General features: G+C 31.8%; 1 protein-coding gene and 1 long non-coding RNA gene across 5 annotated transcripts in view; one reads left to right on the top strand and one right to left on the bottom strand.

Moving 5' to 3' along the window:
* Nucleotides 1–12805, top strand: part of LOC127703225 (tetraspanin-9-like) — a 36549-nt gene extending 23744 nt beyond the window's left edge. For all 4 annotated transcript variants that reach the window (XM_052207753.1, XM_052207756.1, XM_052207754.1 and 1 more), the window contains exons 4-8: nt 1949–2056; nt 4115–4288; nt 6304–6387; nt 8679–8753; nt 10089–12805. In XM_052207753.1, coding sequence (XP_052063713.1) covers nt 1949–2056; nt 4115–4288; nt 6304–6387; nt 8679–8750 — 438 coding nt within the window. In that variant the 3' untranslated portion in view covers nt 8751–8753; nt 10089–12805. The remainder of the gene's footprint in view (nt 1–1948; nt 2057–4114; nt 4289–6303; nt 6388–8678; nt 8754–10088) is intronic.
* A 5365-nt stretch (nt 12806–18170) lies between these two features.
* Nucleotides 18171–24704, bottom strand: LOC127703228 (uncharacterized). Its single transcript, XR_007982828.1, has 4 exons — nt 24546–24704; nt 22807–22854; nt 21183–21407; nt 18171–19951 (listed from the first exon to the last, which is right to left on the bottom strand). It is a non-coding gene; the product is annotated as an uncharacterized LOC127703228 (long non-coding RNA).
* Nucleotides 24705–25102: the final 398 nt, after the last annotated feature.

Raw genomic sequence — 25102 nt, 5'->3', positions numbered from 1 at the left:
ACGGTATATAATTCTAAGTTTTATAAATCAAGTTACAGACATTTGATTATATTTTTAGTTTTTTTTTTTATATAAAATTGTAATCCCTTCTCACATCTCATATCTATAATAATGCATAAGCCCCAGCTTTCCATTAGTGATCTTGAATTTACATAACTTTTAATGACATTTAATGATAAATCTATTCATTATAAAAATAAGATTCCATCAAAAGTATAACGCTATTATGGGAAGCTTATTTTTTAATATATATTGTCTTCGAAATTACGCGCAGTATACATTTCAGCAACTTGCATTGTCATTAGCGTACTGCTTTTATAGTCATATCATTTGATTCTAGTATTTTCAATGAATTCGCACTTAACACATTTCTTATGCAACAACAGTCGTTTTAGATAGAAATTATGCGACAATCAATTAAGTCATAGTCTAATGCAAAAAGAATAAGCAAAGATCGTTTAAGAATGATTTCCCCACAGACCGTTGTCTCTGAATTTTTTTTACATATATACTTAATAGGCAGTTGCTATTTGTCCGGCTAGCCGGACGAATAGTACCAGGACGTTTTGTCCTGGCCAATACAATGCGCAAGTCACTATTTGTGTGTGCGTGAAATATAATCTTCAGCAGCACCAGGGGGTCGCAAATTATATATATGGACATTAAAAAGCAATGTTTTGCAATCCTAAATTGTTAGGCCCCAATCTTGTAATTGGTAATTGAAATTTTTGTTTTCTTCATATATAGTCCAATGTGGACAACGTATATAATTAGAAAAAAAATCATATATATTCCATATTAATTTCTTTATCTATGGCTTCAAACTGTAAGAGGGAAGAAATTACTCCGGTAAAACAAACTTGGGTCGTGATTGACTCATGCATTTTAAGTTAACGTAAGGATATGGTCTAGTTGTAAAAGGTACAAATTATTATGTCTGAAGCTTTCAAACAGAATTATAGACCTCCTCAACAAAAAGTTATCCATATTTAGAGTTAGAGGTGGGAGATTTTTTTTATAATGTCCCCCCACAAAAGTAAACAACACTGTAAAAATCTTATTAAGAAATTCCAGGTAGGATTTTATTCTATTTACGTGAGGGGATAGGGTGCTTCTTTTCCCAAATCCCTCTTTCTTTTTTTTCACCAAATCCCACCTTTATTGTCCCCTCTATTTCATATCCCCACTTTTTATAATTCTATATCTCACATCCCCACTTTTTGTAACCCCCCCCTAATATCCCACTTCCAAAAAGCCGTATAATTCCTCTCCACTGAGTTCGCGGGCTATTTGCAAGATTCATTTTCGGAATATAATTAAATTTTATTAAGTTAGACATGCCTTTGTAAAGGCCTTTCTCAATTACTCTTGCTCTTCCACCATTTATACAGCTATCATGAGCGAGTCGCATAATTTGATAAATTTATAGTTCTCTGACCAATAAACTTTTATTTTCCCTTTTCCTTGTGATTTCAATTATTTTTGAGTCCTCTTTATAAAATTATATCATTCTTTGAAGTTCATACTATCATATTCGCTTGTCAAATTCTGAAAACTGGAAAATTTATCACAAATATTGATATCGTCGTTTTCTGCCATGATCTAAAAATTGAAAATCAGTGATCAGATTACATGCAACCCCCTGGTGCTGTTGAAGATAATATTACATGCGATTCCGTTCGTACATAAAATGACATGCGCATTGCAATGGCCAGACAAATAGCACTAGCACATTCGTCCGGCTAGCCGGACAAATAGCCACTCCGTACTTAATATTATATTATGTTATAGAATTAGATGTATAGTTAATATTGTTTTCCATTCGTTCCATTGGTTGATATAGTCTAACGTTTGCTTTAATAAGTATTAATGGACTTCCCCTTTTTGAATTTTCCTCTAGGAGTTCGTTTTTGTTTTGTTAATACCTTTTTTATTCATATGATTTCAGATATCTGATAAAATAAAGGACAATTTGAAACCCGCTATCCAGACAGATTTCCAGGGTTTGAATGGAACCAATGTCGTATCTCTAAGTTGGAACTTTGTTAATCAGCAGGTATGAATATGTACTGCATATTTAATCTCGGAATGGGAAACATAATATTCATCTCAGTTCATCCAGTAATTGTATAAAAACGTCAACTGTTCGATTTAATGTCGCTAAATTATTTTTCCAAATTTAAAAAAAAATGCACTTCTGATCAGTTTAAAATTAAATTAAAACACCAATAATGAAAAAAGATTTATTGGTAAATACCTAGTTGTAAAATGTGAAATCTAAGTATTCAAGGTAAATTTACTTTATTGATTATTCAACATGAAATCTTCCCGTTGGTCTTAATAACATTTATAGCAATTGAATTACGTTACTCCATTCTTTTGATTGCTATAATGATTCAATATTTTATATATTACGTTCGTTAATCAAAAGGTTTTTCTGAATACCATATTTTATTTACTTCTAATATACATTGTGACATTTTGGAAAAAAAAAGAGAGAAGGAGGTGCAAAAGACAATAAAATAAATCCAACATAAATCGAAGACAAACAGATGTGTGTAAATAAAGTCGACCATGCTAGACCCTCATGGGTAGTCAGGGTCGTTAAACACTCCCGAGTAGTATGCAAATGAATGATATCCGGGTGCGTCTTTCACCCTGTCGACACTCTTATATTTTAGCATGGAAAATGGTCTTGCCTTTCTCGGACTGCATTTGACGTCTTGGAGATGTACTGATAGACATTTTAGTCTGGGCATACATGGGTTATTTATAAGTTGCAATGGAAATTTGAACTAGATTTCAGTAACTGCGAGTACTATTACTGTTATTTGATTTGGGCTTAGAACCGATGCAATCAGTCAAACCCTTTCGCACTGATCTGATTTTTACATTTGTTCTTATGCTGTGTTGTTATGTTATGTTATACATGTTATACTACTGTCCTTGGTTTGGGGGTGTTCACAAACATGTTGAACCCAACTACATATTTTATGCTTCTGTCCGATTCGAGTGGTTGTCTTTGGTGTGCTATTGTTGTTTTTCGTTTATTTTTTAAGTATAATTCAGGCCCTTAAGGTAGATGGGGTGTCTAAATTATAATCCATAGAATTTTTTAATAATTTGCCAAAATGTAGTTTATATCAAGCTTTTTAAAAAAAAATGATAAAAAGAATGGGTCACGGGGCTTATTTTCACGCTACAGGTTGTTCAAAATTAACAGATTTTGTATAGATTATGCATGGAAAATCCAATTTTCTGCCATAAAACGAAAACTACACCATAGAATTTTGAGATAAACTATGAGAAGATGGCTTTAATAGTAAGCTTTCAGATAAGAAGAAGAAAAAATGGGGTCACCGGACCCGTTTTCTTGCTACATAATAAAATAGGTAAATTCCTAACACATTCTATTGTAAAAGTACCTTTATCTGAATTATCTGCCCTTACATTTGAGTTGCCTCCCCTTATGTGGCAAAGTTGGACAAAATTGAATCAAACAAAAGTTTTCTGTTTTTTTGTAAAATACAACCATAAATATGATAAAACATGTCATTTTCTACATTGAAATGAAAATTCTTACACATGAATTACCTACTACTCTCAAAATTTGCACATTCTATTAAAGATCTAGACCGATTGTTTTCAGGTATTTCAAAATCCAAGATGGAGGAAGACACCCTATCTACCTTAATTGGTTTTGTCGTTTGAATGATTCACAATTTTGTCACTCCGTGGCCTTTTATAGCTAACTGTTAGGTATTGATTTTGCTGATTGTTAAAAGCCGTAGAATGACGTTTAGATTGCTCGAATGTACTTCCTGTGGGTTTGATGGATAGTTGTCTCATAAGCATTCATACCACATCTCCTTATTTTTTTATAAAGCAAGGGTCAAAATAAGACCGACGAAAAGACAAACAACAGTCCACAAAACATTACTCAGAAAACTAAAGATTAAACAACAAGAACCTCATAAAAACCTGGAGGTGAACTCAGCTGTTCCGGAAAGGTAAACAGTTCCTGCTTTACTGGTGGTACCCGTCCTATTTTGTTTAAAAAAGAGAAGATATATTTTTTTACTGAAAAAAAATAACATTATTCATTATATTTTAGGTGAAGTGTTGCGGAGTTGATAGCTACAGTGATTTTACTGGCGCTTCTCAGTGGATTATAAATTATTCCGGTTATACATTACAGACCCCGCTAAGCTGCTGTAAAGAACTTCCATCTTCTGGTGATTTCTCGTGCGCATCGTCACCTACAGACGCTACTAATTATTGGAAAACGGTATTCTTTTCTTATACGTGCATTGGTATACGTTTGAAATATCTAAACAAATACAGATTATATAAACGTGTAGCGATTATGTTGTCAAGAAGATATAACTTCGAATAAGAGTTTTATATATATTTTAGAAAGATTTGTAATAAATCATGTCAGTACTGACTATTCGGTACTGAATACTGAACTGCTGATATCCTTGGGGATACAACACTTTATAAATTATGCGTTCAAAGAGCTTTTATTGATTTACCTTCATCAGTAACGCTCAAAGCAGAATATTTGAAAGCCAAGGATGTATAAGAACCGAAAAAGTTGAAAATGTAATTGTCTTATCTTATTACACTGCTTAGGTTAAAAGGACGAAATTATTGTTAGAATATGCTTCATCAGGTTTTTAAAGTACCACTGAGTTGCTACATCTCATTGACATATTCCTCAACTATGTTTACATTCATTGACATACACCTCAACTATATTTACATTCATTGACATATATTTCAACTATTTTTACATTCATATATCATATACAATCTTTTGTCTACCATGGTCTCAAAATTTATCCCACGTGACTCACCAACATCAAGCTTTTAACAGATCTATTTAGATTTTGTTTTTTCCCGTTCGCCAAACTTTACATTGTCCCTCAATATTCAAAGTATCAAACATTTTGTCTTTTGATCTAATTTAATGTAATTTTAAATCGCCTCTAAAAAGTCACAATCCGAGGAAGCAATTCGGTTAATCATTTTTGTCGAGCCTTCGACTTTTATCTAAAAAGCGAGACATAGCGATCCTACATTCCGTCGGCGTCGTCGTCGTCGTTGTCGTCGGCGGCGTCCACAAATATTCACTCTGGTTAAAGTTTTTGAAATTTTAATAACTTTCTTAAACTACCCTGGATTTCTACCAAACTTGGACAGAAGCTTGTTTATGATCATAACATAATATTCAAAAGTAAATTTTGTAAAAAAAAAATTCAATTTTTTCCGTATTTTACTTATAAATGGACTTAGTTTTTCTGCCAGGAAACATTACATTCACTCTGTGGTTAAAGGTTTTGAAATTTTAATAACTTTCTTAAACTATCCTGGATTTGTACCAAACTTGGAAAGAAGCTTGTTTGTGATCATAAGATAGTATCCAGAAGTAAATTTTGTAAAAAAAAAATTCCACTTTTTCCGTATTTTACTTATAAATGGACTTAGTTTTTCTGCCAGGAAACATTACATTCACTCTGTGGTTAAAGTTTTTGAAATTTTAATAACTTTCTTAAACTATCCTGGATTTGTACCAAACTTGGAAAGAAGCTTGTTTGTGATCATAAAATAGTATCTAGAAGTAAATTTTGTAAAAAAAAAATCCATTTTTTTCGTATTTTACTTATAAATGGACTTAGCTTTTCTGCCAGGAAACATTACATTCACTCTGTGGTTAAAGTTTTTAAAATTTTAATAACTTTCTTAAACTATCCTGGATTTGTACCAAACTTGGACAGAAACTTGTTTATGATTAAAAGCTAGTATCTAAAAGGAAATTTTGTTAAAATTTTGTTCCATTTTTTCCGTATTTTACTTATAAATGGACTTCGTTTTTCTTCCAGTTAACATTACATAACAGTCTGCAGTTTAAGTTTTTATTTTAAAACATTTATTAGATTCATAAACTATCCTGGCTTTTTACCAAACTTGGACAGAAGCTACTTACAATCAAAAGATAGTATAGAGAGGAATATTTTTATTCATTTTTTTCCTCATTTTTGTTGAGCCTGTGATTAACAGCAGAAGTAGGCGAGACACTGGGTTCCGCGGAACCCTTACGAATTTTTTTCGAATGTGTTTAGATCAACACTTAAGTGACTATTATCATTAGAGATTTACAATAAAACAATGGACAACCTTATAAACTTATACTTCTAGTTACACATTTAACAACAATTTTACTATATCCTATTATTTTTCATGACAAAGAAAATATTTTAGGATTTGATTATATTTAACAGTAATCTTTTATGTTTTCAGAGTTGTTTTGACGAACTGTGGAATAAAGTAATAGGCAATGTTGCCATTACAGCAACGGTGTTGGCAGTTGGGGCGGCAATTCAGGTAACTAAATACCATATATTTGAAGAATCGTATATCGTCGTGTTTGTTGTAACACCCAGAGGATTTTCTGGAATAAAGGAATATGGTCCTCCATTGGTCTTTTTCCTACCGGCAGTAAAACCTTAGTTAAAAGAAAACGTCTGTTTGGTTGTGCTGGATACATAAATACGTTTTATTCACCTCCTGGCAGAATAGGGACAATGCACCGTGTAGATAGAGTGTTACGATCTTTGCACGTTAAAACCCTCGCAACGGTTACAACTCTTTTATGGGTCCAAAGGTGGCCTGTTGCAAGGTTTAATTTCTGTCCCTATTCACCTATACCATCATTTTCCAGTGGCGTTTCAAATGTCCCGTCCATCATCCAGGTCAACCCCTTTTTGCAAGACCTACCTATTGAATTTATTATAAATTTGTTCTCGTCCTGAGCATGCATGAAATATTTGCTACTGGACGTTAAGCAAACAACAAACAATCGATGTTGTTACTAGTTAACATCAATGTGCGTGTATACTAGACTATATACAAACACCAACAGAGCGAAAAACAACATTACCAGTACAATCAAGGACGCCCGAGGTCAACTTTGTCAACACATTAAGTATAATGAATTTCGGTCGATAAAAATTGTATGGTTAATGTCATAAAAAATTGATAGGTACACCAACAGCTAAATCACATAAATCTGCTTTCAAATCAATATATCAAGCTCTGCGTTTAAAACGTGCTGTAGGCCTTCTATGACCTTTAAAATCTAAAACATCATGATTCCTGCGGAAAACTACCTTACAGTAGTAAATGAATTTTATTTCTTATTGGTCATTTTGATCTTAACATCATCTGAAAAGTCTGAACAATAAATTATTCAGTCGTGCTCAGTCTGTCAGTCAATTTTTAGACTTCAGTACTGTTCAAAAAAGTCTCTTACAGTCAATTCAGTACTGTTAAAACAAGTCTTTTATAGTCAATTCAGTACTGTTCAAACAAGTCTCTTACAGTCAATTCAGTACTATTCAAACAAGTCTCTTACAGTCAATTCAGTACTGTTCAAATAAGTCTCTTACAGTCAATTCAGTACTGTTCAAACAAGTCTCTTACAGTCAATTCAGTACTGTTCAAACAAGTCTCTTACAGTCAATTCAGTACTGTTCAAACAAGTCTCTTACAGTCAATTCAGTACTGTTCAAATAAGTCTCTTACAGTCAATTCAGTACTGTTCAAACAAGTATCTTGCAGTCAATTCAGTACTGTTCAGTAACTTTTTAGATAAATCAGTATGATGTTGATGTGTACACGTAAATAACAACTACTGAACAGTGTAAACAGAGCATGAACATATCTAAATTGACTGCGAGCGAAGTGTCTGAACAGTACCGAACTAACCGTAGTGGATAAGTCTGAAAATTGTCTGGAAGACTGAAAAATTACTTGATAATTTATTGTTCAGTCTTTTAAAAGACCTAATAATTGGCCTTTTTGATTTGGAATATAAAGTGCAACTAGCAAGCAGAAGGTATACCAGAGGAACACTACGACTTAAAACAATTGCACGTTTCCATTTGCGCTTAAAGGTGTTCCCAAAATTTACGTATTCTTTTTTAACTGATGTGCCAACCATATTATAATGTTTTAACCATGAAAATATCATTCTGATCTTGAAATTAACTATCTTAATTGAGACAAATTAAAATTAGTAAAATTTCATTTGAAACTTTTCTGATATGGGTGAAATGGTGGTGCATCACAATAATATTTCTTTTTTTTGGGGGGAGGGGGGGGGGTTCCACAATGGGGACAAAATTACCTTCCTCTTTTCGAATTTACTACATAAATTACATAAAAGAGATTCAAAATTATCCATAGCTGAGTGTTGGATGGGTCCTTCAAATATGCATTCTTTAATAATTGTTTGAGCCATTTTTCTCTTTTCTTTATTAATTTTGCCCATTATTATCTGTTTTTTATATTTTGGCACCCCATTATTCTTTATTCTTTATTATTATTTTTAGCCTGTTTTTCTCTATTCTTGATATCTTTTTACCCTTTATTCTGCAGCTTTTGACCATTATTCTCTCTTCTGTAAACCCTACCTAGACCCTCATAGCTATCAAGTTCTTCCATATTATGACTTTATAATGAATAAAATGAGATGTTGAAGAATTCCTTTTTTGTTAGTACATTCATTAAGGACAAATTTTAGCTCTGTATTTCTTTATATAGTAATACCTAATATGCGTTGACCGATTCTATGTAGCTTCAGTTTCATATTTATTTTTATTATTCATTTACAGCTTCTATTAATTATAGTAGAATTTGTGATGTTTATGGATGTAAGAAAAAACAAAGTAGACATGAAAGGATGATAGGTAAGTCAAATAAATTATCTTATTTTGATCAATTATATACTTACAATCACCAATAAGGAGTATGTCAATGCCTTGTAAATTTTATTAGAAATTACCTAGATTTACAACACCATACTAGTTCAGAATAGACACGTCTTGTATCCGACATTGATAACTCCATAAATGCGAGCCGACTGGTTCATACTGTGTAATAGGACTCCAAATATCGTTAAAAAGGGCCTTTGTTAAGTGAAGCGAATTTAAGGAGCGACAAACATATTTTTACCGCATGAGCTTAAAAGACATTTGAATATTCAATTAAAACTTCGACCTGATAAAAATGTAACTTTTCCCTTTATTTTTGTTTATAAAAAATGTACACCAATAAAAACATAAATTCAAGGGTAGGTTTAGGGAGGGGGCTCACCGGGCATGCGCCTATATATGTATACCCTCTTAAATCGAAATATAGCATTTGTTTACATAAAAAATGTCAAAAGAATTTTCGTTAATTGACAAAAATAAAACTGTTGTATTGTATTGTATCGTATGACAATGAATGACAAACAAAGTTCTGAATTGTCAGTTTCCGATAGAGAACATGAAATGGAACATATAAAAGTAAACACTAAAAAAGATATAATAACATAAATACCGAGCTCTAAGGTTAATTCAAAAAGTGACAAAGACAAATGCTCGACTATTTCAACCAACGGAACGACTCAAAAACAGCTATCAAATTCCTGACTTGGAACATAATCTTGGGTGTTGTTCAATGTCAGGATTTCCTTGATAGAGGACTGTTGCTTACAGGGAAGCTTTTGAACCAAGGGCTAGTATAGTTAAAGACATTAATCTTCGAACGTGGATTTGGCGCCATCATGATTTAGTTGATTGTTATGAATTATCTGTGTCACTTATTATCTTAATATGTTCCTATTATCGTGACCACCATCCAAAATCACCGATTGCTACTAAGGAACGGGTTTTTACTAGTCATGACCAAAATTACAGGTACAACTTGTTGATAAGGAACTGCTTACGGCCGATCTGACCTCATTGGTTCGTTTTAGTGGGCTCTTAATTGTTGCTTAACCTTTAATATTCTATGGATTATGATTTTGGTCAGTAGTTTCTTTACATCTTTTTTTCATTTAGGATTTTGGTATTGATGACAGATCTTTGATGAATAGACTTTTTAGGACTTTAGTATATGGAATGAACATGCACTTGCATATCATTGAAAGTCGTAACATTGACCTCTAAATGTCTTTTTGGGTTATTGTGTTTATGAGGTGTTGTCTCATTGCTCTTATCAGCACATAATTTATTCATGATCTGTATTTTATATTTCAGAGCTTTATCAACCAACGATAAGAAGAAAAGCTGTGATATACAGATTATATACAGTTCATTTTTGTATTTGTGACATAATAGCTAGGTTCATTTCTCATCAAATTATGATTCAAGGATTCTTGAATGCCTGTATATAGTTTTCAAAAAAATGCAATTAAGACGATCCCTGTTCTCGGGTGATGTTATCATGCATGTGTTTGCATAATCTAAATTATAAGATGTCTTACAGTGAAAAGAAGAAAAATGTTTACCTCTAAACCTTTTATGCATATATAAATGTAAGTTTTGTCCTTCATTTTTATGTCATTATTCACTCAACCTACAAAACTCATAAATGCAGGTTTACAAATTATTTTCTGCATTAATTGACATAAACACAAGTATGTAACAACTAAAAAGTTGAATCTAAAATGGTATACATACCTGTCCTACTAAGATTGTAGGAAAGACCATTTTATGGACGTCAGGATTTGACCTTATTTTTACGGAAATTCGGGATTTACACACTTATCAGGACTCAGGAATCAATTAATATTTTTCGGAACCCAGTGAAAGAATGCTTTATTTTTGGAGAATTCAGGATTCAGCATTATTTTTTTCTGGACTTCGTGATGAAATCCCCTTCTATCCACCCTAACCGAATTTAGAGACTGGTGTTGATGTCTGAAACTACAAAATGGCATATTTGTTTGATACATTGTTCTTTTATTTTGTTTTATAATAATTAATTTTGCTTACCTAACCGAGTCTTTATCACTTTAAATGGACTTTTCGTACCAAGGGTTATATCCACTCAGCAGTAAGTAACAATATCATTGTTAGAAAACAACACGTTGATTCGATTCAATCTGTCATAATTAGGATTAAAAATAGTTACTTTGTTTTTAAAATGATATTTGAGCACAGTTGTAGAAACTTTTGAAATTGTCGCGAGAAGGGCACTAAATATACATTCTAACCCTAACTTTAGTGTTCATGGGTTGATTTTTATAATTTAATTTGAAGTCTTACGGCATTTAGACTGTTGCAGGAATTTATTATTTGCTGAAAAATTATGTTAGTTTTACAAAACATTAAGATGCCTACTTTCGCATGCTACATTGACCCCCGTATGTCTATTTTGTTAGGTACATTGAAGGTAACCCCCAAAAATGCTGAAATTATAGAAAAGTTATCTGACCTAATAGTGGTCGTTCTGTTATAAATTTGATTCCTGATGTCTCCAGTTTGTATAAATTTATGCTACCAAAAACAATTGATTTCCCCAGTGACTGTTGTGAAAAAAATTCCTTTATATATATAGTATTACTTTTTGAAAGTTACCCTTTAGATAAATGCTTTTTCTAACGATACATTGCTGCAATATTGTGTTACAAGTTTTAGTTATTATAATATATTATGATCTTTTAACATTACTGTACATCATTATTTAATTTGTATATATTATATAGTTTTTTTTATCTGTAAAAACAAAGTTTCAAATAATTACGCATAAGTTGATTTTGTTTTAAGCATCATTTTTTTTTATTGTTGACACTGTCTGATATTGTTACATTTCAATGTTTGTAATTCGTGCATTGTCTGCTGGCAGACATCATATATAATACTGTTGTGACTCTCTCATCCATTGTTACAATTATTAGCCTTTAAAAATATTTTGTTCTATAAATGTTGCTTTGTTACTAACTTGTTTTACCTTGAATTAGAGCTAATGATGAATGATACTACATTCATGCATTTTATTTACACATGTTTTTCACATATAGCTGTTTTTGATAATGCTTTTTTCACATGTAGCTGCTTTTTATAATGCGAGAACATTGAAAATGTTTTTAGTTTTTGAACAATTGATTTACTAAGTCCTTTTGTCTAGTAGTCAGCACTTCTTTGTTGACATGAACTATCATTGATATGGTCATAATTACAAATTAACTCTATACAAAACAAGAACTTTTCGAAATACTAAGAATAATCTACCACAGAAATAGATTACCTTAGTTGTATTTTTCAAAACCTTTCGGAATTTGGATCCACAATGCTCTTCAACTTCGTTCTTTATTTGGCCTTTTTCTTCATTCGAGTGTCAATGATGAATCTTTTGTAGACGCAACGCGCGTCTTTAGTACAAAATTTTGAGCCTGATATCTATGACGAGATGACGATATCCATGATAGAAAATGAATTGCAGATATATGTTAAGTATTCGCTTTCACTTTGTTAGATCCTTCGTGGATAGTTGTCTCATTTTCACTAATACCTCATCTTATTATAGAAAGACTGATGCACATCCATTTTAGTGTACTACGAATTGATGTTTGTTTTCACGAACATCCTACAAAATCGGGTTCATATCAGTTTAGCATATTCTTTAAACATGTTAAATCTTGTTTGTTTAATTTCTACTTAAAGCAAATTTCATTCAATTTAACCTTGTTAAAGTTCCAGTCTACTTTGTGTTTTTGAAAATAGATGTTTTATATGGTCAATACATATTTTTATGGACAATAGGTGATGTGATGTTTGCGTCAGTGAGACACCAACTAAACAACGCAAAGAAATAAAGGACATTTGGAGGTACAATGCTGTCTTTAGCAATAAGTGTCTTTACAACATCTAAATCGCTCCGAATATGGCCAGTTTATTAATATTGGAAGGATGATAAAAGATCTGCCATCATGATACTATAATAAAGTATGGATTTACAGTTTTTAAATTTGCTTTAGAGTTCGGTATTTTTGTTATATTTTATACTTTATTATTGTCTTTGGTGAGTCTTTACATTATAACAATAAGCCAAAATAATTCAAAACGACAACCACTGGCTTGAGCCATACACATACGGAATGTGTGGGGATAAACATGTTTGTGAGTGCTCTAAGCTCACAATAACAATGGATAGTTCTAGGTGAAACAGCACGGTACTGTAAATCCAGTCGGAAAGAGCTTATCGCATTACTAATAGATAGATACTGAAGCACAAAAACAAACACAACTGTAATTAAGACAAAAGACACAAAGTGCGGATCTTAATGTAATCGCAGCTACTGAAAGCTATCAACAATTCATCTCCCTTTGCCAAGTTCGAGTTTAAACTGTCGATAAAATTCAAACATGCGATATATTGATCGACTTGAATTTATCAACATACTGTATATTAATGGTGGCATTTTATTGTTATTCTTACTTTTGATCATCTCTGCATACATTTTGGGATAACCGGTATATATAGTTAAATAGGAGGTACTTCCATCTTATGATAACATCTTTTAAGAATATTATCTATACAAAAAGCTAACAAATACTTTTGTAAAATTACTGACAAGCAAAACCTAGGATCAATAAAATGTTAAGACAACCCAAGGGCACATCGAGATAAATGTTTGATAATATGGCATCGAAAAATGTTGGCTATGACATGTATTTCGGGTGATCTACGTAACACTCTCGATATATATTCTGACTGAACAAGGAGAAAAATTAGTATTTCAAAGTTAATTACACCTTATATAAGAATGCTGGATTTTGATTGGTTGGTAGCCAGTGTATTTTTCGCATATTCTAACCTTTTTTACTCATTTCAAACGAATTTGCATGTTTTTCACCACTGCCGGTGAATTTGCCTCAAATTCCCCTCTATGCCGTGGTATTTGCCATTTTGGATATTTTTTTTTACCCTCGCGGGCTTCTTCCCGCCAAAATCATTAGAATATGACGTTACATCAAGACAGCGCTAACGCGTATAAGTACATGTATAATTCCCACGGTATTATGATAGTCTCTACTTATCCTCAAAATTATGCATAAACATGTTTATGGGTTTCAGCTGACTAGTAAAAAAATATTTCCTTTCACCAGTACAGAGAGTTTCAATCAAAATCTATTCGGTGTAATTAAACAGATATATCATGTTAAAGAGGGGTATTTGCGAAAAATACCAGTCTTGGGACCAAATTTCCCTTGCCTAGCGGTTCGGGAAATTTAACAGTCCCTCGACTGGTATTTTTCGCAAATACCCCTCCATAACATGATATATCTGTTCAAAATATACTATGACTTAAGATCAGTTTATGTTTGTTGTCCTATTCCAATGACTTTCTGGTTAAGCTTTATACGAATACGAAGTGTTAATTGACATTTGCAGACTAGAAAAATTTGAATAGTTTATCATATCATTCTTATAAACATACAAATAGAAAACTCGTATCATCTGAGGCTATCACATTTCTTATATTTGGAAGAATTCAGGCAGGAGTCACCAATGTTCATTGATCAGTAAAGAAGACATTAATAACATTGATATTATAATCAACAGAGCTAATACCATTGAACGTTATGTATTTTGTGGCCTTAATCGTTGTGAGAGGTCGTAATATGTCATCTTTTAACGTATGTGAAATTGTTAGTTGTAGTGGTAATGGAAAGTTTAAGGTCATTGCTATTTTTTTTTAGATTTAAAGTCAACTACATCTGCCAGTGTAAGATCAGCTGATCCAAAAATTTTCTAATTTATATTTATGGTCATTTTATGTAAATGTTATCTTGATACAATTTTGAATTTTTCGAAACACTAAGGTTTATCTACCAGCAAACAAAGATCGCCTTAATTAATGGTATTTGGCACTTTATCTACCAGCAAACAAAGATCGCCTTAATTAATGGTATTTGGCACTTTATCTACCAGCAAACAAAGATCGCCTTAATTAATGGTATTTGGCACTTTTTCTGAACATTTTGGTTAGCAATGCTCTTCCACTTTGTGTTTAATTAAGCTTTCTAACTTGTTCTGTTCGAACGCCTCTAATGAGTCTTGTGTAGACGAGACGCCCATTTGGCGTAACAAATTATTACAAGCCTGGTATCTTTAATGAATGTGTGCTGATGCTATAGTTCCTTTTATCTGATATTCGTATTTTCCTCCACCAAGCTATACTGAGATGGAACATTAACACAACATTAGGAAATATTCGTATTTTCCTCCACCAAGCTATACTGAGATGGAACATTAACACAACATTTGGAAATACGATTCAAACTGTTGATCGGGATGCTTCAATTCTTCGAAATCTACATGAAGGATTATAAAATCAAAAAAACAAATTCTAAGGTAAATTGTTATCCTAACTTGATTGAAATTATAGAGATTTAATCTGACCCTATGTATTACATATGTTATGGTAGCAGCAAAATAATTTATAATCGTAAAGTAATTTATTGTTCATTTATTTATAATATTGTTGACAACAGTTGTTAGTTGCAACAGTAGAATGTTCCGTGAAACTTTACATAGAAATATGAAATTGACTTCCCATAAAAATAAACAATCTTTCTTTCCTAATCATCACGTAACAAACAGTTCAAACCAAATTCAATAGCACATACCCCATCCGTTTAGAAACTAGGAAAACAAGATTTCGTCGTAGTAGTAATTGTCAATGTGTAAAAGAAGACAGTAACATCGTATGGCACTGGCTTTTGTTTTCAATCGAACGTCGTCGTCTTTCTCAACGGACACTACTGATTTTAAGGCAGTGCATCAAAACAGATGTTTCGGGTCATCTTTTTCATGGTACTGAGCCTGAAGTCCAAATTTGGGTTTTCTCCAGTTCAATTTCTAAAAGGCAGTCTCATAAGTATCACGATCAATGTACCCAAAAGATTATTTGTCTGATTTCGCTAATTTGTCGAAATTGTTTAATACTGATGGGTCATCGAATGAAACGCTTTCTGAACTATTTTCAGCTATGATGACAAAAAATTGGAATTCTTCCACCCTTTTGCTAACTGTAGAATTAAAGTTTTACATAATAGTACGTTTTTGGCTTTCGAGTACATATATTTGAAGACTTCAATGCTGAAGTGCCGATTACGTTTAATTGAATTAGATGTTTGCTTTTTGCATTTGAGAAATCTTTCTAGTTATTATCTGAAATTTTCTAGTGCAAGGATGGCGTTGAGTGTTTTTAAATATCGTAACATGAATCAAGTAGATTTGACTTCCTATTTTAGATTTTTATGATGAATACATAACTGCTGATTTATTTTCATATATCGGTAATATATGTGTGAAACTAATGGTATGAAAGAATAGCGGCTTATACTTGAAATGATCGATGGATCTTGCCTACAAAGCGTATAATGTAAAACTGTCTTGAAAATCTTTATCTCAGTAAAAACGATTTCGATTATCACCAAATATTGATAATACCATATCTAAATATGTTTGTAAATATGAAAAGATTAGAAGTGTTTTATATTACAGAAAATCGAAATAAACAAATTCATGCCGATGGTTACCGCAAATCTAAAAGGAAAGTAAGGGCTTTGAACAACTTTATGAAATTGATAGCCGAATGTCAAAATATCAACTACAATCGACTTAAATGGAGAAGTTATTTTAATTTGTTTATCAATCTCACTAGCAGGTATAAACACATCTTTTATAGAAGAGTATACTGGAGTCCAAATAGCATAACATTTACCGGTATAAAAAGTATACAAATTGTCGATTTTACTAGATCAACATTTTACGACTGTAACTACACAAATAAATAGGTTACAGAATGTGAAAATATTGTATATATGTCAGATTTCAAATGTGAAATTTTGAAGTATAAAATTCTTCATTCTTGTGAAAACTTGGTCAATTAGTAATGCAAAGTTCTTTACTTGGTGTTGGTTTAAAATATGATACCAGCGGTTTATTTCACAGAGGATGAAAAGTTACAACATATACACTTTACAGGAACATCTTTTCGACAAAAATTTTATATTTTTACATTTTAAAATTGTTTAAAAGGCTTGTATGCTTTATTTTCTTTCCTCCTATACATTTCTAGGAATATGATTGGTTAAAAGCGACCGCGTGGAGACCGTGTATAATCCATATGGGGTTAGTAGGTGTGGTTTATTTTAATACACGGTTAGTAATGGTGTAACGTCCTTTCACGGCGTTGAAGAAAAATCTGAAACGCTTCGCCCGGATACTAGATGAAGAAATTGATGATGAACGAGTGAAAGGAAAACACATTAAAAGCTAACAAGTTGTTATTGTTGGCATTTGTTTTTGTATAGACCAATGGAAGTAGGTTCTTTATATTGAAGACTTGATCACTTTGAATAGCCACTAGTCTAAATGCCACATGTTAAGAAAGTCGATAAGATAAATTCGTTACATAGTTTGCAGTTTACTGACCCCATATATATTGTATTAAGTCACTAGCACACTATGTTACTATTAAAATAAGAAGGAAATTTGTTCAAGAGTATTCCAATGAAGATTTCGATATTTGAAAAATCAATTTGCTAAATCTTAAAACAAATGAAATATCTTACATGAAAAATACAGAAATCAGTGATATTGAACGATATAACAAAAAGTCCAGAATTAGTAATACATGTACATGGAAACCCGTTTGTATGTAACTTTAATTCTTCAAAATTTGTTGAATGGCTATTTATCACTTTATTACAAGTAGTTTAAAACGGTAATCATTATTGTGTCTATGTTACAGACAATTTCAAGAGTTACAAATTCACTGTACTAATGCTTAAATATGCTTATGTATTGGAATTCTATATCCAGTCAACCGTGACCAAAACGATAAACTACTAGAATATAATGCTCATGTAGAATACAAGTACATCGATTACAAAAGGGTTGTTGGTCCTTTGCAGTAAATTTCGAAAGGTAAGAGAATTGTTAAGCTTATATTATGTCCAATGGCTTTCCTAAACGACATTAGGTCAGTTCGAGCTTGATAGGGTATCGAATATTAAAGAGTAAGAAAAGTTGCTATTAAACATAAATATCTGTAGAAGTAGGGAAAATGCCGAATTGTTTACGACTTATATGGTATAAGCTTATTACTCTCGATGCAAATGATACTATTCGATATACAAAAGCATCAAAATTAAAAGAAACGCATGTTTTCTGGAAAAGGGTGAAGAAAGCTATGAGGCGTTGATACTTCTTTGTTAAGTTATTTTTTGTAATTGTAATATCTTTTTCCCCTGAAAATAAAAACTATCAATGCATATAATTTGTAAGGAAACCAATATTTTCGAGTACATTTAACTCAGTAATTCGGTTTTTGACTGTTTAGATTTTAATTGAATCAATTTAATATACATGAAATAAATAAAACGGAATACAAACAAAACATGATACATAATTATTTACATATGACAGTAATATAGGTATTACATGAACTGTGCATTAATACTGTTAATACTGAGATAAAGTTCATGTATATCGTTCCTTTTGTCATCCCTACATAACGATGAATAAATGTCATGAAACAGAAGTTCCTTTATAATACAAAATCCAGCTAGAATAAATATTCTGGAGTGTTATTTCCCCTGGAATAAATATAACAGTAATTGTTCCTAACAGAATAAAGAGTATGGAATATTTGTTCCAACAGGAACATATATTATGGCATTGTTTATAACAGTTTCCAGGAGAAATTATGTTAGGCGGAACACTATACATTGACACCCTAACTATTGTAATGCATATATCGTATAAATATGCTTATATCCGTAATATTACTTTAAACGTAAAGAGGGAAGTTGATACAGTTTTAAATACAAGTGTCAGTTTTGTAATTACGAGATACTAGTATTGTGTGTGTGACGATTCGATAATTTCATTGAAATTGTCTTTCGTCTTCTGATGTTTAAAAGATGGCATTTTTGGTAATAAATATCCAAATTAGTTTTATCATAAAGCTCGGATAAATGCGCATTAGGGAACAATAAAATTAACTGTCAGCAATATTAATTCGTTCAATACAAAAATTTACGCATTTCATTGAAACCTGGTAACTTTGCCAACCATAAGTGAGCAAATTTACAGTGTTGTTGTATTTTCCTTGAAAAAGGGAATGTTGCTTAATAGTTAAGACTAATAGTATAAGATGTTGAAACTATACTTTTTCCAATTATTCAGACTTGTTGCGAATTGTTTATGTACAATAAGTTTACAGACGTTGGACGGCGGAGACCAGTACAGGAAAAATATTATAATGACAATTTCCACATTCCACAAGTAATGAATTTGTTTTTCGCTTTGAGTTCACAACATTACCCGTATTTGAAATAAATTTTTCGATCCATTATAGTCTAAAGAATTCCTTTGTTGAGGTAGTGTAGGGAGAGACAATATACTAACCTTATCTTAATGATATCCTTTAACGATACGAATTTGAAGAATATTGTACAAATTGTCATTTCAATGTCTGCTGATTTTGTATCTCAGAGCAAATAAAATGTTTAATTGTCGATTTAGAAGAAAACATTACACCCATATTGAAAGAATTAACATTTATTCTTCTCTCTTAAAATGAAAAACGTCAGTTCTCTAACTACTTTTAAAAGGATTTTATTTAAATATGGATCACATAAATATGATTATAAATTATGTCCTGTTTGAGAGAAGACTGTAAATAAATGATTTACTTTCATGTTGAGGGTTCGTCGGACATTTTGACGAAATTTGATCACTTCATAACTTGTGTTTCTTGCCACTTTGATACTTAGAGACTTATATATTTGAATGCATGTACTTCACCGCTATACGTAATTTACGACTGTGGAATAATGGTATTATGGAAACTGTGAAAAGTGTACAGTCCAGATACATAGTATGGCTATCCTATATTTTAAATGGAAGTACAATATCCCATGATAGTTCGCAATACAAATGACTCTCGTATTTTATCAATCTCCGCCAATAAACATGCACACACCACCAAGCAAGACAAAGGAAATCAATCCTAAACTGCACATGGCCAATGCAAATTTCCAAACAACATCGAGACACTCTGTAGAATTCTTATCTGCCGAAGCACCATATACCAACCCTGAAAATAAGAAATGACACATTACTTACAATTTTTTATTCATCTCATGGATACACAGCTATTATGTATTGTTCTATCATTGATGTTGTCTTTAGGTTGTTTTTTTTAAATTTAAATGCAGTTGGGGGAGGGGTAGTCATTTGTCTATTCTAATCCTGTCTGTTCAGTCATTTTCATCAAAAAGCATGGTCGCATCTCTCTTACTTTACATTTAAGCCACACTTCTCCAAAAACAAAAAGTAAACTAGCTCTGATACATTCCAAGGGATATATTTATTTCATTTGATTCTACATCATTCACATGTTCCAAAAAGCATGGAAATTAAAATTATTTGTAATGTGGGAAAGTGTATCATGAAATTATATATATATATAAATATATTACTAAAAGCAAATTTGTATGTATGATTTATTTATAATTCAGTCCAAGATGTTCTCAGTATAAACAAATGTGGCGTTTATTTATTGATATATTCAAGAAAATCGACCAATTTTTACTGAAAGGAATATTTTTTTAGACCCTCGCTGAACAATCATTACTAAAGACCTTGCAAATGTTAAACAGCAATTGAAATGAAAGGTTCGTTGATAAATGTCTTACTTTTTACTTTTTTTATATACAGTTTTACTATATGCGTTCTTTTACCAATTTCATTTTATGCATTGAAAAACAATCTTATATTTTATCCGGTTTCTTTAGTTATAATATCTTAATGTTCTGTTCTTTTATGGAACTTCTAGATCGTGGCATCTTCTCCCTTGAATCACGTGTGTCTTGAATCACTTGCGTTGATGGCAGATTTATGAAAGTTGCTGTTAAAATTAATTTTTTTTAAACCAATCAATTAAAATATTGACACTTGGCAATTGTTGAAGATCTCTAGATGACTTTTTGATTTTGATTTTTTTGCATTTGTGTTGCTTTCTCGTTGAAGTATACCCCGTGTCTTCTTTTATTCATATTTCTGAAATTAATATGATTTCATTTAGAGGGTAGTTTTCAATTGAAGCAATTGTTCTGGCAATGAAAATATTCATATTTTGTAAGTTGTTCATATTCTAATCGTGATTCAATGTTTTCTTCATGCACTTTCATTACGTTAAAGTGGTGGAATTTCTCACAGCTGTATTAAAATTTTCATTTGAAAAAAAGCGCTTCCACATTTTCAGAGAATACCTGGTAGTGTACTCCAAACAGCATTATAATATAATATTTTTCTTATTAACATACCAACAAAGACAAAAACGAAAAACACAAAGGACAAAGCTCCAGTGATTCCATTGACACACTTGACTGTTTCCTTGCTCCCTTCACACCGAAAACTTTTGTAACTACTCCAGAGTGTGTTTGAGAAGAAAATCATGACAGCATCAAACAAGCCAACCAGTCCGGCAGCTAACAGAAAGAACGGTAGTCTATAGCCTTCGTGGGGACAATCCGAAGCATATACTTAAGCTAAATATCAAAAAATGAAAGATTATCTTTTTTCTTCTTTTTCATAAAACCTTACTGCATGTCAATGAATATGTTTTAATTTGTGTGGTTTCAAATCTATTTATTAGGGAATTTACAATTTCAGATTATTGATTATTTTTTTAATGTGTTTTTACTTTCAATTCTTTTCTTTTTAATTGTGCTTGCTGAATACACACATGTCGTTCCTAACTTGAAACCACAAACATATATACATACTTCAGTGGTTGTCGTTTGTTGATGTGATTCATAAATGTTTCTCGTTTCTCGTTTTTTATATAGATTAGACCGTTGGTTTTCCTGTTTGAATGGTTTTACACTAGTATTTTTATGTTATGCTGTCATAGATATAAGAAGATGTGGTATGAGTGCCAATGAGACAACTCTCCATCCCAGTCACAATTTGTAAAAGTAAACCATTATAGGTCAAAGTACGGCCTTCAACACGGAGCCTAGGCTCACACCGAACAGCAAGCTATAAAGGGCCCCACAAATGACTAGTGTAAAAAATTCAAACAGAAAAACCAACGGTCTAATCTATATAAAAAACGAGAAACGAGAAACAATATGAACAACATCAACAAACGACAACCACAAAACATCAGGTTCTGACTTAGGACACGTGCAAACAAATGCAGCGGGTTTAAACATTTTAATAGGCGCCAACCTTCACCCTACCTGAAAAAATAGTGTAACAAAAACAAGAGAACATACACTGAACGAATAAATTTGATCTATGACACAATGTAAATACAAAATAAATAAAACAAGGGGGTAAGTTATAAAACAATATCAGAAAGACAACCTTATAAAAATAATATACTCGTATATCATCATATTTAAAACAAAGTATAAGAAGCCATTTCTTTAATTGAAGTGTAAAGAACTTGAAGTAAATGGGTCGAATAAAACTGAAATAACACAACATTTGCATGTAAATTTTATCATTTCGGTTACCTTCTTTCATTTATAAGTCGAATTAAGACAATCGAGCTGAATATGCAATCAATTTCATCTCGTTTTTACTACATTTTGATTTTGTTTTCTTATTTGAAGCTGTAACTAGCTAGACATTCATTAAGTCAAATCGGAAAAAAGTCTTACCTATTCAATGTGGAAAGAGGTGCTTGAAATATAATTGAAATATCGGACATGTAGCTATAGGGTTGAAACCCGCGACTCTTATAATGCGTTGATTAAAATATGTCATACAAATGTGCACAAAAGTTAGAGGATGAATTTGAAGACCTTTCCTGGAAAATAAGTCAAAAGATTCAATCGAAAATAAAAAGTAAGATGGAATAGTCCGTCATCGTAAAGAATTGTGGTATCCTGTTAGAGGAACAAAGGCTCCGTTCCGTGTAGATCTTTGATACCTTACCCACAGCTATACTGGATACAGAAAAACAAAACAGCACCAGAGCTTGAACTAAAACGAAATATGAAGTATTAATAGTAAATATGTAACCATTTACACGAAGATATAAAATATGTGTTACATGAGGACAAATGACAAATCAAACAAAACAAATGACAGAATAGACAAGAAACTAATAACAAAAATATACATTTTATAGGTAACAAAATGGTTATTATGTGTCAATAAAATATGATCGAGTTGACAGTGCATGAACTTCAAATTTCAATTTTATCATTTATTAAAATCGATTTCCTTTATACCCGGTATTACATATTACATTCTCGATATTTAATATGACGGAAAGTAAATTAGGTTTTTCCAGATTTCCATGGAGATACCTTTTTATTTTCTTCTGATTACTTTATTTTCTTCGGCTACTTTTTTTCTGAAATGTCGCTTTTGTTTTGCAACACGTCGAGCGATGTGTTTTCATTCGAATATCGATCTTTCGAAATTGTGTATTTACTTGTAAACACTTTGTTTTAAAACTCACTTTTTGTGATATTTTGATATACATGTATTTCTAGTTTACAAGTTTACAAGTATCCTGAAGAATTGAATATTATAAAAAAAAAATCTGTCTTGATCACCATGATTGTTCGACTTTTTGTTGAATATTTTGTCTTAGATCAAGGCGACAGTATTTAGCCGGTGTTCAAATCTCGTAAATCAATGAAGAAGAGACAAATCAAGGGAACAAACAAACTCTGAGGGATTCTCATAAACTCCAAAGGGAGAGAGACTGAGTGCGTCGAGAGGGTAATCCACCCTCAGTCATAAAATGTCACACTTGACAATTGAGAATAGGACACAGGCAGTAAAATCAAAGATCAGACGACTATACTGGCATCTAAAGATTTAAGAACACGTAAACTTGTGTCTAGTGAGACATGTAACACAAGCCCAGGTTGGTCAGGCAAAACAGTAAAACAACAACAATAATCATTGTTTTACATGAAAGTATACCCTCCATTAGTTATGTTGGTATCAATAAAACATTTAAGAATTGAATGCGTATTTTTATAATTTTATTGTGACGACCATACTATAAATGTGAGCACGAAAAACGCTTTTACAACCATATAAAATCTAAAAAAGACGAATTCAATTCTTATAATTACGTTATTTTTTAATTAATGTCATTAGCCTAAATCTGGCCGTTAGTTTAGTTCAATTGTACGTTTTCACATTTGTTCATACGGGGACTTTTTAGCTTTCCGCTATACGGTTTGGGTTTTGCTAAATGTCACAGGCTAGCGAGATTGATATAAAGATATAAGGCCAAGATGTGTAACACAACTATCCACCAGAACCCAAATGAAAAGGATGTAAACACAGTACAGTTCATAGTACGACGGACTATACGGCTTTCAACATTTAGCAAAACCCAAACCGTACAGAGGAAAGCTAAAAAGTCCCCGTATAATAAAATGTGAAAACGTACAATTGAACGCTAGACTCAAGCTTGCAGCCACTCGCTAGCAGCCACTCCGGTAGCAGCCAGCTTTCAGATATTATAGACATATCTGAAAACTGGCTGCTAGCGGAGTGGCTGCTAGCGAGTGGCTGCTAGCTTGAGCCTAGCATCAATCTCATGTATTTTTGTGTGATTAACATAAATAGCTCTTAACAAAAAAAAAAATGTTTTTTATATACTGTATCATTTATTGTTGAAAAAGATATCCACAAATTCTACCCACCAAACAAAGCTTTCCTCCAACATTCTCCAAACTGACAGTAGTCCGCCATACTACATTCAGTTCAATAACTGACCGTCAATCTTATATACTTCCTAGTTAAAGTGAATTCTCCGAAGTAAACATTGGTTCCAAAGAATGCATTTAAACAAACTTTATAGATTTAAATAACTATAACCATTAAAATTCAAATACCGTTCTAAATGTACTCATATGATATCGATTGGTATACATACACTATAATTAAGTATATTTTAACATTGTATGGGTGATAAAGAGGGTTCATTAGGAGGGGATTTATTCAAAATGAAAGAACAAATGAAGAATGATGTTGTGAAAATATATATAGACAATTAACTGTTAGAGAATTTTGATGGAGTTTTAAAACAAAGAGCATAATAAATAATTAAGTTCATAATATTGAAATATTTGATGCCTGCAAATTAAATACAAACAAAAAGTCAATCATTATGGCTTCATAAAAACAGCGGTATAAAAAATGACAAACGCTTATAGACTGACATGTGTCAAATCTATTGAACTTGTTTGAATAGGTCAAC

Source organism: Mytilus californianus, unplaced genomic scaffold (genome assembly GCF_021869535.1).
Source record: "Mytilus californianus isolate M0D057914Y unplaced genomic scaffold, xbMytCali1.0.p SCAF_5, whole genome shotgun sequence".
Classification (NCBI taxonomy): domain Eukaryota; kingdom Metazoa; phylum Mollusca; class Bivalvia; order Mytilida; family Mytilidae; genus Mytilus; species Mytilus californianus.
The sequence above is the reverse complement of the archived record's forward strand: the minus strand, read 5'-3'. Positions and strand labels throughout refer to the sequence as shown.